Here is an 18,603-nt window from a genome sequence, read left to right as displayed (position 1 = left end):
CCAAATTTTGTTGAGCCGAATCAAAACAAAAAAAATGTGTCATTCTCTCAAAAAGTATATACAGTGAAATATATCTTTGCTTATAGATTGCAATTATTTTTAATGATTTTTTAGTTACTTTTTGTTCCGGAACTTAAACTACATTTGGCTAATAGTTACGAAATCAAAGTACCGGTAGACATTACTTATTCCTCTTTACCATTTGTATTGTTTGGTTTTTCCACATATACTTAACTTGTCACTTTGCTGCCCTCTTTGCCAGGTCACCATTGGAGAAGAGATTTATCTCAATTGGTTTTTCATCTGGTTAAATAAAAAAGAAAATGTGTATAAATATGAAAAATTGCCCGAAATATTTAAGTAAATAAAGATAAACAGTTAATATTTTTAAAATATTTTACTAAAAATAAACTGACATTATAATGTGGAACATACACACATTCAGAGTTATTTTATTCTTCTTATTCTACACATTCGTTCATGGGAGCCTTAGTTGGAAGAATGTAAGGTTTTCATCAAAGTCTTCTGTTACAGAAATCCTAATAATCTGCACAATCTATGCCTCTTTCCATTAAGCAACTATCATAACTACCTATCACTGCTGAATGAACTACAAGTGCGTCCGAGTGTACTGTATGCACTTACAGCCAGTGCAGCAGACAGACAGAGTGAGCTTTTGCTAATGTTGAGATTAAACATTGGACTTCATTGGTGTGGTGGCAAATCAATGCTGTTGTTTGCTAACTGCTTCGTGTTTGCTGGATGTGTCATTGTATGCTAACATGTTTACCATATAAACTTTGTGAGGTGATAAAATGTCATGGTTGTGTTTACAGCTTGTTGCACTACCCCTTAGTGGCCAGAATATCTAGTAATGCAGCTTTAATGATTGTCCCCCTAATCTTTGACTGTGTGAAGGATACAAATAATATTTGTTTTTAATTTAGTTAAGAATGTATCAGCCACACCAAAATTGCTACATCAGAAGGTAATCTAAATAATAATTCATATTAATAATATTTCTGGTGACATATTTCTTCAGACAGACATTCATTTCTTATTTCTTATTAATTTAAGACTCAAAATAACATTTAATTTCAATGAAAAGAAACCTTAACGATAGGGTTGAATTCCAAAATGTGGCTTTATGAATATGAAATTTCCCTAACGAGATAAAACAAAAGGTTACCAATAGGACATGGACTACTATCATCCCATTCAAAATAAGTGGTAGCCTACTATTTTTAAATAAAATTGTTATAATTGCCAAAAACAAAAAGTTAATTGAAATTACTTGAAAAAATTAATAATTTCGAGTATATGAAAATTAGAGATTTCTGACCTAGGTTTCGCTTTAGACAATGTGTGTGCGTGCATGCCCACGCGCACCCTGTCCCTCTCCCTCTCTCTCCTCGTGTCTCTCTCCCTCAACACTCAGCACACGGACGCCTCCATGGAGGGCTCGTGCAGCGGTCCCCTGCCTTACTACTTCCCAAGCCTCATTTCAACATGACTTAAGAAGCAAACCCCGGCTCTTCCAGCCACACGCTCACCGTTTTCGCCAAACAGCCGTCGCAGCATCCCAGCGGTACCAATTTACAACTTTTTAAAAAAACATCCCCCCCCTGCTCCACCGAGACCCCTCCCCTGTACTTTGTTCATCCTTTCCCGGGAGATAAATCAGTTCCGTGGGAATTAAAGGAGGTTGCTCGGTTTTGTTTACTTCGGGGATCCGCATGGATGTGGAAGCGGTAGAGGGGATGTCTCTGCCCGGTATCCGACTCCGGAATCGGCCGAAGCAAGTGATGCCGATCCAGAGGAAGGTCAAAGCGAGACGGAAAAAACGAAAGGAGTTGGTTTTAATCCAAATCTGCTTGTTCGGCGGTTTGATTCTGGTCGTCAAGGGGTTTTCCTACTTCGCGGAAAATTCAGGTGAGGATTTATCTGTTTGTTCAGCTCCTGTTGGGAGTACTGGGATGCTGAATCCTCCCGGTAGTTTGCTTGTTTTTTCCCCATTGCTTTACATGTTTAGCTTTGTAACATTTCTCCAGTTAAATGTCTGTATTGTGTCTCCTTTGTAACTAAACACACAGGTTAGCCTTCTGTGCTCGTGAAGAAACACTAACATTAGTGTAGGTAGCGACACCGTGAAAACCATCGTAGGCTGCTTAAAAGCATCTTCATGTTCACCTAAAATGTTACTCCCAATTCCCCCACAGGAACTTACAGTGTGGCACACACACCCAGTGTCTACATGAACTGTATGGTAAAGTGGTGTTTCTGTGCCTATGGGGAAGGTTCTGTAATATTTTTCTAAACCTTCCTTTAAGTATGTTCCCAAGCCTTTGCATAACCTAGAAAAGTGTGTGTTCCATGTTATTTTACAGAATAAGATGTCCATGACTTTATTAAAGAAACACTGCATTGTCATATTCTGATAAAAAAAACTTGTCAGATCCGTGAACCCAGTTTGACCTGAAAAATCAATGGGCATCCGAGCATCGAAGTGTGTGTACTGTCCTGCAGGTAAACTGAGCTTTAACTATGGGGAACTATTATTGAGGGGTGCAGAGGCTCCTGTATGTGTAGGTGTCTCAGCTGCAGAGTGGTGAAATCAGGGCAATGAGCCCCAGGGTATTGTATGCCTACACCTCTCCAGGTTACTGCAAATGGTTGCACACTAAGATTCTCTCTCCAACTTCATGTCACTGCTGCTCTCGCATGATTAGTATTGCCAAAGCATCCAAGTGCAATCAGATGAAACCCTGAGAAGGAATAAGTGCAGTACTTCCTACCAGCAACCTCTTGAGTAGACGTCTTCATGTTCCTCTCTTTCTCTTTTTATCTATCTTTGTCTGTGCCCCCCAACCCTCCACTTGATGACTGAGTCAGCGTCAGCTAAAGTGAGATGTATTTATCACTTTCTATGGACAGAAGGCCTTCATGAATATTCATACAGTCATGATTTGTGCATCATCAGTGGGACTCATTTTTTCCCTTCTTTCCTCCCCACTGCGTATCCTGGTTACATGGAAATGCAACAGTGCTGCTCTCCGAATGTGCTCAAAATTAGAGTTGCACAAGGGCCGCCACTGGGGTGTTTAATGTATTTCCCTTGTCCCCACTGTGTTCTTGTTAACTCTTAATCAGCTTGCCGGAATATAAATTAAATTTGATTATTTATGATTCGCTTAATGAAGTTCTGCGTAAATTGAGCTTGGTGTTGTGGAGCTGCAAGCGGAGCACTCAACACCTCCTCGCAGTGGTGCATTAATCATTCCTACACTCCTCTTCTTCTCTCCGTGTGCAAGATAGCGAAAGATCGAAGGAGGGAGGGAACAGTACAGCACTGGCACGCAAACCTCGCTGCGTCGTATTTTAGTAAAACATGAGCAAGATCACGTAGCCCTATAAATGCTATGTTTTTGCTTCCAAATCATATTCCCAGTATCTATTAACATACAATGCTGTGTTACTCTTACACTGACTGTAAGTGACAGAATTTGGGACAGCTAACGGTTGAACGTGGTTCTCCTCTTGAATGTGAACGAGGGTTGGCCTGTTGCACCTTTTCAGCGAAACTGAACATACGGAGATGGCCGTTTGTAAGCTGATCATTTGTTTGCGTCTGGATATTAAGTATTTGTGTCATTGAAATGTAAATCCTGTTAATGTTAATTTTTGAGGTTACTGCTGTTGAAATATCATCTAATTATTTACAGTTTATGGGTTTAGTTACATGTTATGACCCAGACACACAGAAATGTCATAAAGCTAAATTATAGGCTTTTTAATAGATTATGGAAAGTTGCCTTGACAGCATTTCCATCAAAAGCAACAATTTGCCTGAGGTAACGCGTCTTAATGGAAATGTTAGCTTGTTCTGACAGGGAGTCTGGAGTTTTTGCATTTAATTATAAACCGCAACTTCCATAAGTCCTCACTATGTTTGTTATAGTGCCTTTCTTTTGTGTTTCATGCTTCATATTTTATACATAAGATGGGTAATGAATAAAGTTGATCCTATTTCATCTAATATTTAAAAGTAGTCATTTTCCAAGTTGAAAATGTGTTATGAACACTTTACAGACCATCTAATGACTTTGCTTCAGGGACAGCGAAGAATATGCGAGCTATATGTTCACAAGCAAAACCTTTTGATGACTGATGCTATCATTACAGTCATTACTGTAATTTACAACTAGTGTGCCTTCTATGATTCATGTTATTATTTTTAGCAACCACCTGAAACCATACAACCATAGTTCAATCGTATCTAAACATGCATAACAGCTATAGCTAGTACATCTTAGTGAGTTTATCAAACATTTCCATCCTGGATAAAGAGCCACAGTGAGTGTTGCTTACCTTTTAGATAATTTGTTCAGAAATAATCCCTCCTCTCTTTATGTTGTCTAGAAAAAAAACACTTAATCAGTTTATGTTGCTCACCACATTGCAGTGTTTCAAGTCCAGGCTGTGCAGTGCCAGGGACGTGCATGTGCCTGGAGAGTTTATGTATTAGCTTTGTCTGACTCATAGCTTCAGTCGACAAGTTCCAACAAAGTGGAAGGGGCCGTTACTCCAGCCTGTGACAGAAACACTGTTCAGACAGTAGAAGAGAAATAGCCCTGGGCTCGTTGAATGGATTAAAACATCGGTATAAAGTGATTGAACAATGTGTTGCACTACTCGGTTACTAATGACTTTTGTTTGTTTCTATAATTTATACTTGTTTCTCGGTGTGAAGACTAAAACAGGTGCTTTGTGAGTCATAAACATTAGAGGAATGTGACCTTGACTCTGAAAGTCCTGAAGAATACTGAATATAATTTGAAAGGAAAAGTGAAAACATTCCTTTTGAAGCACGGCTCAGCTAACTTTCTTCTACCTGGTTTTAGACAATGTGGAGCGGTGCTGCCAGTCGTGAGGATCAATGTCAGTGGTAATCCATTTCTTAAAGAAGGCTGAGTTGTGTTGTTATGTTGGGAATGTGATGACTTTGTTTACATGCTTTGAGCTGCACATTAGCAGTGAGGCCTGACTCGCACACTGAGCTTGAACTCCCACCAAAAGCACATTCATTCTCAATGGAGCTGAGAAATGCATTTTTAATAACATCACAGGTACACAACTTCAAGTGGCTGAAAAGAAACCCTCTTATATTATTATGTTCTGCATATAGATAAATAGGTTTAAACAGAGAAGGAGCAGAGAAAACAAGACAAATACTACAGTGGAGATTAAAACAAACTCACTTCACAACAGCAAAAGGAAACAATTAGAAAGAAACACACTGGAGATGATCAGTATGTATCATTTACATTCTGACTAATAATTACAACTTAATAATAATAACTTCTCTTGCAGCACTCATTAGTCACAGTGTTTAAATGTGTTTTAGGGCTCTTACTTATTGTGTATTGGTATACATGGATTCAGGAGGCTGGATTCTTCCAAGTAACAAAATATTTGATTTATATAATTATACATGCTGCGATCAAAAGACAAAAAATTGAAACAAGAATACTTACATTCCAGTTTAAACAACATGAAAGTAAATGTAGATTACCTGACAGAAAGACTTTTGCTATCCTGTGATGGAGCTGTGATTGAACAAGTCTGAAACCATCTTGAATAAAACTAATGCAGAAGGAATTCTTCAGTGACATGGTTATGACATGTTGTAAATGTGTGTTGATATAGCAAAGATCATATAACAACACAGCATGTTGTGTTTTTCTTTCTCTTTCTTAGATGCTGTGTGTCTTCTTCCCTGTGTTGTTCACGGATTAATTGGAGCTGACACTTAAAATGTGGGCACAGGCTTAGTTTTATCAGCCATGTTTTTTGCCCCCAGACTGCTTTAAAAAGGCACAGTTCAGGTAGAAATTAATGGGTGACATTTACAACTCCATTCCTAGCGGCTAAATGCCATTAATCAGGTATGTGTCAGTGCTTGCAAGAGCAACATATACTGTACATGCTCCAGGGCTTCCAGGAGCTGGAGGATACCGAATAACAGCTCCAAGTTTAAAATAAAACCCAAAGTGTATGAGTATATTAATGAAATATTGTGGACATCTGGGCCCTATGGTTGTGCCATCTGCAATTATTAACACCATTCAGCGTCACTCATATTCAAAACAAAATAATACAAAAGTTGCTACAAACACTCCATAAGAATTCTATCCCTTTAAATACTTTCAACATGCTAAAGATAGGCTGTTGTAATACTACTGTACATCACGGTCATTAGTGCCGACAGCAGTGAAAGTCCCACATATCTTCACCCTCTCAAACAGGCAACCAGCTAGCCGGAGGTGTTTAATAGCAGCTGTGCAGCTGAAACATGTTTTGTATGAGACGTGCTGCTTGTAGCTGTGTGTGGGGTAGTGAAGGTGAGGCCAGGTGAGAAGTTCAGCCATGCCTCGAGGACCATTGAATAACCGGGCTTTTTAATTCTATTTGAATCCCTCTCTTCGGCCAGACTTGTGGTTGGCAGGGTGGAAAGGGCAGAGTGCTCCTGCTGGGCTCTCTGAAGTATGAAATGAATTCATTGGTGTTGCTGCTTTCTTGAAGAATGTGCAGATGTAGCCACAGTGGGAGCCCCACTTTGTGCGCTGCACTGTTGCTCCACCCCCCCAAGAGGATATTGTTTTGGAAAATCATGAAATTCCCCTTCAATGTATGAATTAGGGGGGTGGGGGGAGATATCAAACTGACACATCTGTGGTGCACTCCTCCAGCTGTTTACTACGGTTACATAAAGAATCAAACTTTAATTTGACAGAAGACGACCCTGCGCATTAAAATGACAACAAATTGTTTGACACGCACTTTTCTACCTGCAACATCCAAGCAACACTTACATCTAACTTATAGAAAGAAAAGGCCAATTCATAAAATTAACTTAACAAGGTAATATGCTAAATGTGCTGAAACACGATGACTAGTGATTAGTTAGATGGACAGGAAATTCATTTGGTAATCAATTAATTGTTTTTCAAGCAAAGATGCCAAATATATTCTCCGTGGTCATTCTGTCCTATGTGAGGATTATATCACTTATAATACCTTTGGGTTTTGAAGATTTGACATTTTGAAACATCACAGTGGGGTCTGAGGAACTTTGATGGGCATTTAAAAACTACAATATAATGTAATCGAGTCCGCAGATGTGTCGATAATAAAAATAATCATAATAAATATATACTGTATGTACTGATCTGTATCTTTCCTTGAGAAGTTTGTGTGACCTCGTACACAGAAAGTTTGCACTAGATAGATAGATACTTTATTCATCCCGAGGGAAATTTAGGAACTGAACACTGAACGCCTGCGCAGATTCAGGCTGTGTTAGAATCGTGTCAGAAGTAAATCCTGCTGCTGTGACCCCGGTTTACACAGCAACCAATCAGAATAAGTCATGAAATGACGCTAGCATAATGCTGCTGCTATTAATGTATTTACCTCAAACTCCATTTGCAAAATCAGCGTTTTATGTTGCCCCCTTTTCCCTGGCCGCTTTAAAATTGTGTGATGTTAAATGAACTTGTAAGAGTGTTATTATTGCAACTTTACTACCGTTTCTGAAATTGTTTTGATACATGCTCATTATTTACAATCATTGCCATAGTTTTTTGTATTGGTACTAAATGTTTAAGTATCTTTTCCATTTTTGTGTATGAAAACGCCCGTCTAGAAGTTGTAGATGAAACTTCCTTGAATCTATTTTTGAAAGTTCACTTTTCACTGTGACAAACGTCCTCCAGGTTTCCATGTCTCCAGCCAAAGCAGCGACGGCCAGGAGAGATGGGGAGGGAGGAGGCTACTGCAGGAAATGGACAACAGCAGCCTGGAGGAAATGGAGAGTGAAGGATCTAAGAACTGCACTGCTCCAGGTAAGTCGGAGACAGGATGAAAGAAAGAGGACACCCAAGTGTTACCCCCCCCCCCCCCTTCTCTCCCTCGATCCAGAACAAAGAGCGGAAGATTGAAAAAAGGACTGATCACCCACATGTTCTGTCTTTCCACCCTTTCTTGTCCCACTATTTTGTCTTTACTGATGTGAGGTCGGATGATTTCCCATGAGCACAGGGTACAGCAGGCATTCCGGCCGCCTCAGCGGTTTTCACACTCGGTCTCCGTCACCTTTTTTTTAGGATCCTGCAGATTTCATTCTCACTTCCTCCTCCTAGCTTTCCCTCTCCGTCTCGCACCAACTCTGTTTCTATCTGTCCTATTCCCTTCCTCTATGTTTCCCTCACATTTTTCTCCATGGCTGCCACATCTCAGAAATAAAATCCCTGTTTCCATGGCTACCTTTTATCTTATCATCAACCAGTGACTTCAGTTTGAGGCACTCAAGGATAGTGTGTGAGGATGCTGGCGGCATTTTGTGCGTCTTCTTGTTTTGTAAAGTTGAAAATCAGTCCAGCTAAAAGGATTGACATAGGCCTGGTGTAGGTGACTATGCAATTAATTAAATAAAAAGCTTTAATGTCCTATAAAAGCACGTCCTGTAATCCAGCCCATTCAGTCCTGATGTATGCATGGACTCTCACCATTACCCATATCGGTTGCTATTTTTAGATTAAAGTAGGAGATGGAAGGACATTTGATGTTGTCTCCGGTTATAATTAATGTATACAAGGTAGGGTGGAGAGAGGTGGCTTCACTGCACATCACCCTAACATTTATCTTCTGTAACTTGAGTAGGGAGGGGCTGCTTCTCTCGTGAGCTCGTTAAGCAAAATGGCCATCATCAATCTCCTTTCTCACCTTCCCAAGGTTGCCACTGTCATCTATAAAGGGAGCCGAGGTCAGAGTTCAACTTATTCTCTTATCCTGCTTATTATACAATAGCTGCCCTTTCCTCCTCTCCTCTAAATTTAAAGCACATACCCTGGTGGATTCAGCCCCTGCCACACTCTTGAGGACGGCAAGGTTTTTGCTAAAAAGCCTCTATTCTCTGGAAGTCTGGCCCACTCTGGTATGAGACCCATAGAATGTCCCCTTGTGAGGCGTTAGTCTGCTCATCTAAACATGATGTTTCATTAACCTTAAAGAGGAGCTGACATTACACATCAAATCCTGTTTACAGTTGTAGTAATAGTTATTTGTGTCTCCAGAGGGAGAATGGCTTCATGTGATGTCCTTTGACGTCGGTTGGTTTGAAGACTGCAAGTTTGAAAATGAAAACTATCCGGCGGAGGGGAGTTGGAGAGAAGTGATCTTAGCTGTAGCCCACTTCTCACTCTGCGTGAGACACGGCTTGAGGCTACATTAGCTGCTAATAGCACGACGCACTTAAAGCTCCGACCGAACTGTTGGTGGTGGAGTTGCATTGTGGGTAATGTAGGTACCCGGTTTTGACATGGAAGAAGAATGCATGGAGTACACAAGACTTCTTTTTTACTGTCCAGGCTGACAATGTTATAGGAGTGCAATGCTAAATGGTGGAGTGTCTTTAAACCATACTGTGGTAGCCGTGCTTACATAAGAACAATTTGTAATGTTGGCGTTAAACATCTTAAAAGTTTGTCATGGAATGTAATCGAGGATTTTGCAGAATCATTCAATGTCCAAGTTCATGGTGACGTGGTGGATTTAACATGATGTTAAGAAGGGAAAGTAGCAAACTAGTAAGCTGCAACCAGCCTGATCAGCTCTATGCTCACGATTCTGGCCCCTTCGGGCTTCTTGGAATTGTTAATTATGGAATGATTATTATTATTCCGTCCAACATGATTCAGAGGATCACCAAAGTCATTTTGAATGTCTGTACAAAATTGTATGGCAATCCATCCAATATTATGTCTCCACCTATGTTTTCAGGTTGTCCGTCCGTCCTGTTCTCGTGAACGATATCTCAGGAACGTTCCTCAAATTTGTCAAAATCTCAAGGATGAACTGATAAACATTTTGGGGGTGAAAAATCAAGGTCACTCTGATCTCACAAAATGCGTTTTTGGCCATAACTCATTCATTCATATGTGAATTATGAACATTTCACACAAATGGACAGACATAAACTGCAACGTGGCTAATATCCTGTGTGTGTGTGTGTGTGTGTGTGTGTGTGTGTGTGTGTGTGTGTGATCATGTATAATTGATTAATTTATACATTTTTATTGATGCATTTTCAGACGATGAAATAAGAATATACAAAGGATGACATGTTAAAGTGAAAACACATATTTTCAACATGGTCCCAGATGTGTGCACAACCAGATTTCGTGTGTGTATTCTCACAGTAGAGCACAAGCCTGGCTGATGAGGAAGTATTCTAACCAGAGTTCTGTGTTCTGGGACGATGCAGCACGGCGGAGGCACTCGCTGATTGTTGCCTGAAATTAGAGGCCTGCTGATCAAGTGCTTGAAAGATGATTGAGAGAAACAGTCAGAGAGCATAGAGGGGGAGAAAGGCCCTCATTAGCTAATTTTCCCCTCCCAGCCACACATGAAACAAGCCATCATACCCGTCATTATGTCTTCTTCCCTGATTTTAATTGTGATGGCCCCGCAGCTTCTATGGTTTTCAGACTCTTGTTTAGTCCCCCCACCCTATCACTATCATTTCTTAGTCAAGGGGAAGAGTGGAAGCACAGGCAGCGGCTGGTAGTCGTGTCGTGGTTGAGAATGGTTGCATCGCAGTAACTTTTCTCTGCCACTGTCCTCTTGAGGTTTACAAGTAACTGAACATGTGAGAGAGTTTCCTGGCTGGAAAAGTGGTGGTGCGTTCACATACTGTGTGTGTGTGTGTGTGTGTGTGTGTGTGTGTGTGTGTGTGTACGTGTAGATGGGGGAGATGTCTTGCTCTTGACCTTCCTTTTTATTATGAAAAACAGGAGTCGTTCATTACAATGTTACCCAAATGGAGCGTGCGAGAACACATTGTGTTAATGGTGGGAAATAAGAAAAATCCATGACATGCCTGAGCAATGGGGAGATTAGTTATCATCTACAGCACTTTCTAACACACTGCCTTACACTTACACCCACACACTCTTCCTTCCTCCATTAAATACACACACTGCATCTTTTTCTTTCAGTCCTTCTCTCAAACACATTTACAAACACAGTTGGTTAATGTAACCCCCCCGAGCAGCTCTGTGTACAGTAGCATCGGCTGTGTGATTAGGTGTGGGTACCCCGAACATGTGACTGCTCTCTCTAGGGGTCTTTCCCCGGAGGCTGTCCTCCTCCGTTATTAAACATCCTCTCAGCACAGCTCTGCTCAGCTCCGACGCAACACTCCATTTTAGGAAAGGAGGCTGCTATGACTTAATCAGGGCTTCCCTGTGAGAAATGTGCTGGGTGTGCGCCTGCGTGTGACTGCAAGTTGAACCGTTAGGAGGGGAGCCTCGTTAAGAACAGTATTGATTAATGCGAGGGTGCCGGCCCTGGTTTCTGCAGCGAGTAGGAGTGTGTGTGTGTGTGTGTGTGTGTGTGTGTGTGTGTGTGTGTGTGTGTGTGTGTGTGTACAACTGTGTGTACAACCTGTGTGAGTAATCGTGTGTGCATGTTTGTTCAGGCTTGCCTCACTTCACGTGGGCAGCCTCCTCTCCCCATGTGCCAGAGGCAAGTAAGTCAGCATCGCCATAATAATACAGCTGATGAATAAATCAAATCAGAAAGAGTTGATCACTCCCTAATACCTCGACAAGATACCTCCACTAATACAATGCAACATTGACCTACGGTGCTCCCAGAATGATTTCCTCTGAGAAATCTATTCTGCCGTGCGACAATATTAGCTGTGAGTGGGCTGCTGCTGTCTTCCCAACACAATGACAACAACAGTTGCAGATGGTGGCAAAGTTCTTTTATAACTGCCTAACGTGCAGATTGGCAAAGTCATCTTGTTGTGCTATTGCAGGAGCAGGGGCTCCGTGCTCAGGGGAATAAGCCCAATCCTTCAAAGCAATTAGCTCAGCGAGTGCGGGAGTCCTCTCTACAACAGTTCCCGCGGATTCTCTGCCTCTTACTCTTTAGTACATACAACATTTATCCAACATTATATTTTACTGTTGTTTTCCTTTATTCCCTTAATCATTTATTGTCATGTTTCTTCTGTCTCTCTGCCATGTCTTCCCACATAAGGAGGAGATGCTTCCTAGTTCCCCTGCTGAATAATAGAGCCCGGGTTGTTTGGCCTGGCACACTTTTAAAGATTCATCCTGCTGCTGCGACTTTGAGCAGTGCTGATTCCTGAGTGCCACAATCATCCTCCTTTACTGCCGCTTTCCAAAGAGTTTGGGAGGACATAAAGGTTCCCACACAAAGTATTGTTCTGAACAGCTTGCTGAGTTAAGGGTTGAACTGGGTTGCAGGCATTTTTGGCATTTTCTACCTTTTTATTAAACTAATAGAGAGCTGACAGGATATGAGGGAGAGCGATGCAACATAGGTTCCTGGCCAGGCTCATGGAGGCTTGATTACATGGTCATCATCTTTTTTTGAACCGTATTTGACCGGCTCATTCTCCATCACTTTTTGCATTTTCCGTTCATTTTTAAGTGAATGTTCTGCATTGTTTTTCCGCAACGTTAACATGCTCCTCTTTACTCATTGGCCAGCTGTAAAAGAAACACATTTCCTTATTGAGATTAAGGGGTTACTGTAATGAGAACTTTTCCCTCTAATTGAGAGCACATTGTCTTCATGTCTTCTTCATGTTTCATTTAATGGTGCCGCCTTGATTGCACATCTGAAAGTGCAAAGCAGGAGCCATGAGTTTGATATTGTGAAGAAAGACTATTTATGATGTATTCTGTGAAGGCAATTAATTCCTCTCCCTTTGCACGACTAAACCAGCCAACACATGCTGTACGTGCTGCACAGTAGCACATAACTGTGAGATGTGCTTTATAGATATACATATATTTCATCAGATTGCCTTATCTGAGAATAAGCTCTTCACACAAAGAAGTTTACAGCTCTCAAATGGTAAACCAGAGGCGCGTAAGCATCTGAAGAGAGAAGTTACATGTAAACATAACTGCTGGATGTGCAGCTGGAGAAAGCGACTCCTGAAATGGTCAGCGAGAGAGGACTGCTATCTCTCTATTGCAGTTGTTTGAGCTACAAAAACTCAACAACAGGATACTGCATCTTAAATATTGAACATGGTAAATATTTGCAGCCAGGATGGACTTCCTATCAGATTGGGAGATACAAGAAATGCTCTTAGCATACCTCAGGCGACAGGAAAATCTGGCAAGATAATCTTTACAACCATCAAACACCGTGCTGGACGTTGTTGGGTGGGGGGGGAATCGGGAACAAAATGCTTGATTCTTGTGTAGTGTGTCCCCTGCATTGCAAGTGGAGTTTCTTCTTGCTGCCAATCCGAGTGCTGATAGCGATCCTTTAAAAATATGCCCAGATCGGCCCCTCCTCAAATCCCTAGGGTCGACTATCAACAAGGAAGTTTCAGTAATCAAACCATTATTTTGTTGCTGTCTTTTCATTAGTTGCATGGAGGTAAAGTATTGTTGATCACATACAACATCATATCAGTGGCAGGTTTTCCGTGGCTTTAAAGTCTGGAATTATTTGGGTAATTGTGCTGTTATACGACACATTTTCACACTAAGCAGGTGAAGCAGGTTCAGCTGTAGAAGTGATGCGGTTGCACCGCCCTTATATACAGTATCTTCCATCGTATTTAAACTGAAGTCACGTAGATGGTGTTGAGTGGTGCTCTCTACACATAGTGCGTCACATTCCAGCTCAAGAGCTCAGCTGTCTCTTGACTTTGCAGTAAGATCTCCAAGATACTCTGGGTGGTGCAGACATCGAGGAAGAGTATGAGCTTCCTCAAAACTATATCTCTGAATTATAAAGTGTTTCAGACAGAAAACAATGCGACGTTTTCCTTCGCATCATTCCTGATCATTTGACCACTGGGGTTCATTTGCCCAAAGGTGTGTGTGTGTGTGTGTGTGTGTGTGTGTGTGTGTGTGTGTGTGTGTGTGTGTGTGTGTGTGTGTGTGTGTGTGTGTGTGTGTGTGTGTGTGTGTGTGTGTGTGTGTGTGTGTGTGTGTGTGTGTGTGTGTGTGTGTGTGTGTGTGTGTGATCTTGTGCAGCTCAGCCTCTGGCTGAACTCACAATTCACCTGGAACTCCAGTTCTGTTATTTTCCTCCGCTCTGGTTTCTTTTTTCTCTGCTCCCTGCCTCCTGTGTATAGATGAGCACTTGTATACACATACATGCATATTATAGTCACATCTCACGGTGATACCAAAAAGTATTAACTATTAGTTTATTGCAATTAGCCAAACAAAATGTGGTATTATAAAGTTAATCAGTCGGTGTTGGATCATCAAAATTGATTTTTCAATGCCAGGAAACACGACTAATGCTATGTCCACACTACGAGCAACAAGGCAACAGGCTACAAGTCATTTTCAATGGAAGCCGGTGACATGAAGCTACAAGCTGACACCTGACACTTTCAGGCGTGACGCGCTACAAATCAAACTTGAGCTGGACTCTACTTTTTGCAATGCTTCGATGACTCAGGAAAGCATTAACCATGTCATGTGCTCATGTGTCACCACGCCCGGTCCCCTTCTTTCTTGCTGTTAGACGCTTCCCAGTGCTATTTAACGACAATACTACGTTAACAAGTGCTTCAGCAACACTTCAAATGTTCTTTCTCTTTCCCCCCAAACACAACACTTTTCTGTCATATAATATTTAGGTAGGATTTCAAAAAGTCAGATTCTGGTCTTAACTCAATTTTGACCAAATATGTAAGAACTGTATTTTTCTTTGTATTGGCATTATTGTGGTTGGTAGTAATATGCCAAGATGTAGCAATGTGCTAGCAAAGGCAAGGACAAAGATGCACATACAAACAATATAAGTTTGCAATTCTTCCATAAACTGGCTTTGCGTGTGTTTTTATATGGAAAGAAAAGCATTCAAGACATTCATAATATCTTCAAGGATAAACTAAATGTGTTTTAGTGAGAAACATGGAATGTTAATTTAACACCACAGGGAACCTATTCATATGCCATAATATAAAGTCAGTCTCCGTTGGGAAATAAGGTTGTTGCAGCGGTAAAAAGTAATAAAGATACAGCAGTACAACAATAATATACACAAAACAATCCATCTAATCTACAGAGTATAATTTGGTTGTAGGACTCTGTTGAGTTTCAGCACACTGTGTCGACAGTAAAGTGTGGAGATGTAGGGGGAATGTGATGACTAAGATTTGTGATCGCTCAAAGAAGAAGAAGATTAATACACATCACTGTGGCATTGCTGCAGGACGGCTGTAAAGCATTGAAGGAAAACTGCAAACAGTGTAAATATGTAAAAGTTAATACTCTTATCAGTGCCGGCCATTACTACATTTGATGCAGTACTCACACTGCAGATGTGAATGAGGTAATGAGACTGTGCGTACAATCTTTATTCACTCATATGAAAAGATGTCCGTGCAAGACTCACAATCATTCATTATTGATACTTAAATAATGTTCTGTAAGGTACCTGCTATTTATTAAACGTAATATTTTATACACCGAGAGGACAAGTACACGTGGAATTCTGCAAACAGGTATCTCTTCTATAATACATCGCTGTCCTTCATACTCTCAGTTCGTGTAGCGCTGGAGTTTCTTCTGTATATTTTGAAATCACTTTCCTTATTCATCTGCTCTGAATGCAGCAGTTCTTCCCTCAGAGATGAATCACGAGCAGTAGAGCTTTCTACATGGATTCAATACACCGAACTTAACCTGCTTCAGAGTAAGCAGTGCAGCCGGTGTTACCATGGTAATGTACACTGTTTCAAAGTGAGTCATCGCCGTTATATTGAAAGGCCAGGGTTATGCCCAAACTTAAGCCTTGTGAGGTTGGTCACACTGATTGGCCCTGCTGATGTGCTGGTGGATGTGACATGGGATCAGAATAGAAACCTTCGCTTACATGTTGCAAAGACTTTCTGATGGGATCACATGTTATTGAATAAATGTCAGTATCCATTTTCATCAAGTGGAGGTATCTTACTGAGCCAGAAGAGACTTTTCAAATGACACATTAGTGTGTTTTAGAAAGAGATTCGCTGAAAAAATAACTCCTTTAGATTTGGCAGCATTGCTGTGCCCCAGTCATCTTATATTCAAACTGTCTTTTTATCTTAATTATTCAGTGATGGTTAAATGAGCAGCATATCTTTTCCTATCAGACCTGGGAGTCATCCAGCATTACCATATCTGTGTACAGGAGCTACAGGGAAGTAATCCGTCTTACAACATGTTTGCTTTAACTTATCATTATGAAGTTAATGTTAGTTGCACAATGTATCAGCTGTAGAATAGTGACACCATTGGTGGTTAGACTGGTTCCCTATAAGCCTCGCTCTACAATGCTATTCTGTCTGCCACCTTGTCGCGTTATCCCTTTCACAATAAAAGCCCGAGACATATACACTGCATCACTTCCTACCAGAGAGCATTTCACTTAGTGGTACAGAGTGATGTTAACTGTGGAAAGTCTACCTGGCAAAAGAGCCTCGTCGACACAGGAGGCAAAGAAAGCGAACGGGGAGAGTGATAAAAAACATTCTTTCCATTAAGCTAGAACATTAAGTAGCAAAACCTGCCTACTTATTAATACGTATTACTTATATACTCTGCCTTCATGATAGCACTGAGATTAGGGTTTCTTCTTCTTTTTTTTCAAAGTTGAATAATTGTCCGTTTGCGCTGAAAGCTAAATTAGCCAAATTAGAAGTGAAGACAAAGATGAACACTAAACTCATTGCCCAAACTGTCCCATTTTCAGGGACTTCCTGGTTAAAATGTTGTTGTGCTTAGAGGAGTTATTACTGACATTTTGGGTGTTCCTAGTTTCGATTTGAAAAAGAGTTTTAGATAATTTAACTAAACTATTGACTTGTTTCAAACCTGTCTGATCCTCTGACTGCGCCTGACAACTTTTGTTGTAGGAGTTACGGGAAAAAAAAGAAAACAGAATTATCCAACAATGAAATTTGGCTTGCCTACTTCATTGTTCCTTTCTGGGTTTTTCTCAGTCCACTGTTCACTTACAATCCATCTTGTGTAACCGCTAACTGCAGCTGTGCATTCATAAATACAGATTCTGTTCTTATGTGAGTGTTCATGCGCAGTTCAAGTGAGATTACGTGATTTCTTACGTGATCTCTGTCGTAGCAGTAAAACAGTGTTGGCAGTAAACCTCATCACATTTTGTCACAGTTCTCACCAAGAAAGCTTGGATGACAAAGAGGAAGAAAAAAAAAAGGATAAATGCAGCAGAATAAACATGGAGTCATGAACACTAGTGAGTGATGTGTCATACTCAAACCATGCAGAAACCATTTTCTCAGTCTCGTCAGCTGAAGGTGGACTCATGATATATATGTGTCTGCGAGCACAGCTGTGTATGTAGATGTTTGTTCGGGCAGAGTGTATGCGTGCTGAAAACTGTGCAAGGAAGGGAAAAAAGCGGGAGTCCTTAAATGTCACATTACTCGGCACGGTAACTACTTTCACGACATGCGATGTGTCAGCCCGCATCATCATCGCCCACTGAGCATGTGCAGAACAGGCCCCCAGCCCTCCATGTGCGCTCAGAATATGCACGAGATGTACACAGGGATGAGCTTATACAGATCCCCGAGGGTGAGAAATGCAACTTTAATCACCTTTTCTTTTGTTATGCTGAGCGCCATCATCCCCCTGGTTGTTTTTGTTATCGTCCTTACTGTTTGCTTTGTGTCCCAGCGCCATTAAATTATCCACAGCTTCAGAGGACTGACTCTCTGTGACATCAGAGTGAATGAAACCTCTTCATCATCTCTGAGGGAGAGTCTGTCAGTATTAAACTTAACAACTTTGCTCTACCTCTCAACCCCAATTGAGTCTAACTCCCAGAATGCTTTGCTTCCAGCCATATGTTTAGCTACTATAATGTTTTTCATTTACATCCAGTGAGATATGCCCAAAACGCTTTTTCACCTATTTTTCTTTACTTTTTTGTGACAATAAAAGATGCAAACGGTAAAAGAGCAGGACAGTGTGTCAGTGATTATAAGTTCATCCCAAACACACTCCAGCGCACTGATCACGCAGACAGGTTCACCGTACCTCGGTCTTCTGAGTTGTATGAATTTTATATCTACAAAGTGTGCTGGAAGTTCATATACGAGTGTGTTTGCACTACATCTGCACGGCTGTTCATTTCACAGCTTTATTTAAAGCCAATATTGTAAAGTCTGTTTCTTTTTCAGGGCGATTGCGCTGCGCTTCAGTGAATTTATTCCCTTTGACTAGATACAAAATATGTGCACATGCCAGCTGTGGCGTTTTTCTTTCCTCCCATTATCTAGAGATTTGTGTATAGATGGTGATTAAATGTGTCCAGACAGATACTGCTCCTTCAAAAAACAGTTAGTTAAATAACCGATGGAAAAAGATCAAGTTCATCTGATGGTGTTTGGTGTTAATCTTTCAGATTAGGGATGGGAATTGATAACATTTTATTGATACCAAGGTCATTATCGATCCTGCTTATAGGTCCGATTCTTTTTGATGGCGGGCCTACATCTAGGTT

The 18,603-nt window shown here is 40.9% G+C and overlaps 1 protein-coding gene across 1 annotated transcript in view; it reads left to right on the top strand.

Annotated features, from left to right (window-relative positions):
* Nucleotides 1-1,446: 1,446 nt before the first annotated feature.
* LOC115010788 (sodium/potassium/calcium exchanger 3-like) overlaps nucleotides 1,447-18,603 on the top strand; it is a 55,242-nt gene continuing 38,085 nt past the window's right edge. The window contains exons 1-2 of the mRNA XM_029435580.1: nucleotides 1,447-1,932; nucleotides 7,776-7,904. Of these exons, the coding sequence (XP_029291440.1) occupies nucleotides 1,737-1,932; nucleotides 7,776-7,904 (325 nt within the window). The 5' untranslated portion in view covers nucleotides 1,447-1,736. The remainder of the gene's footprint in view (nucleotides 1,933-7,775; nucleotides 7,905-18,603) is intronic.

Source organism: Cottoperca gobio, chromosome 1 (genome assembly GCF_900634415.1).
Source record: "Cottoperca gobio chromosome 1, fCotGob3.1, whole genome shotgun sequence".
Taxonomy (NCBI): Eukaryota; Metazoa; Chordata; class Actinopteri; order Perciformes; family Bovichtidae; genus Cottoperca; species Cottoperca gobio.
Note: the sequence above shows the minus strand (reverse complement) of the source record. Positions and strands in the feature narration are given on the sequence as shown.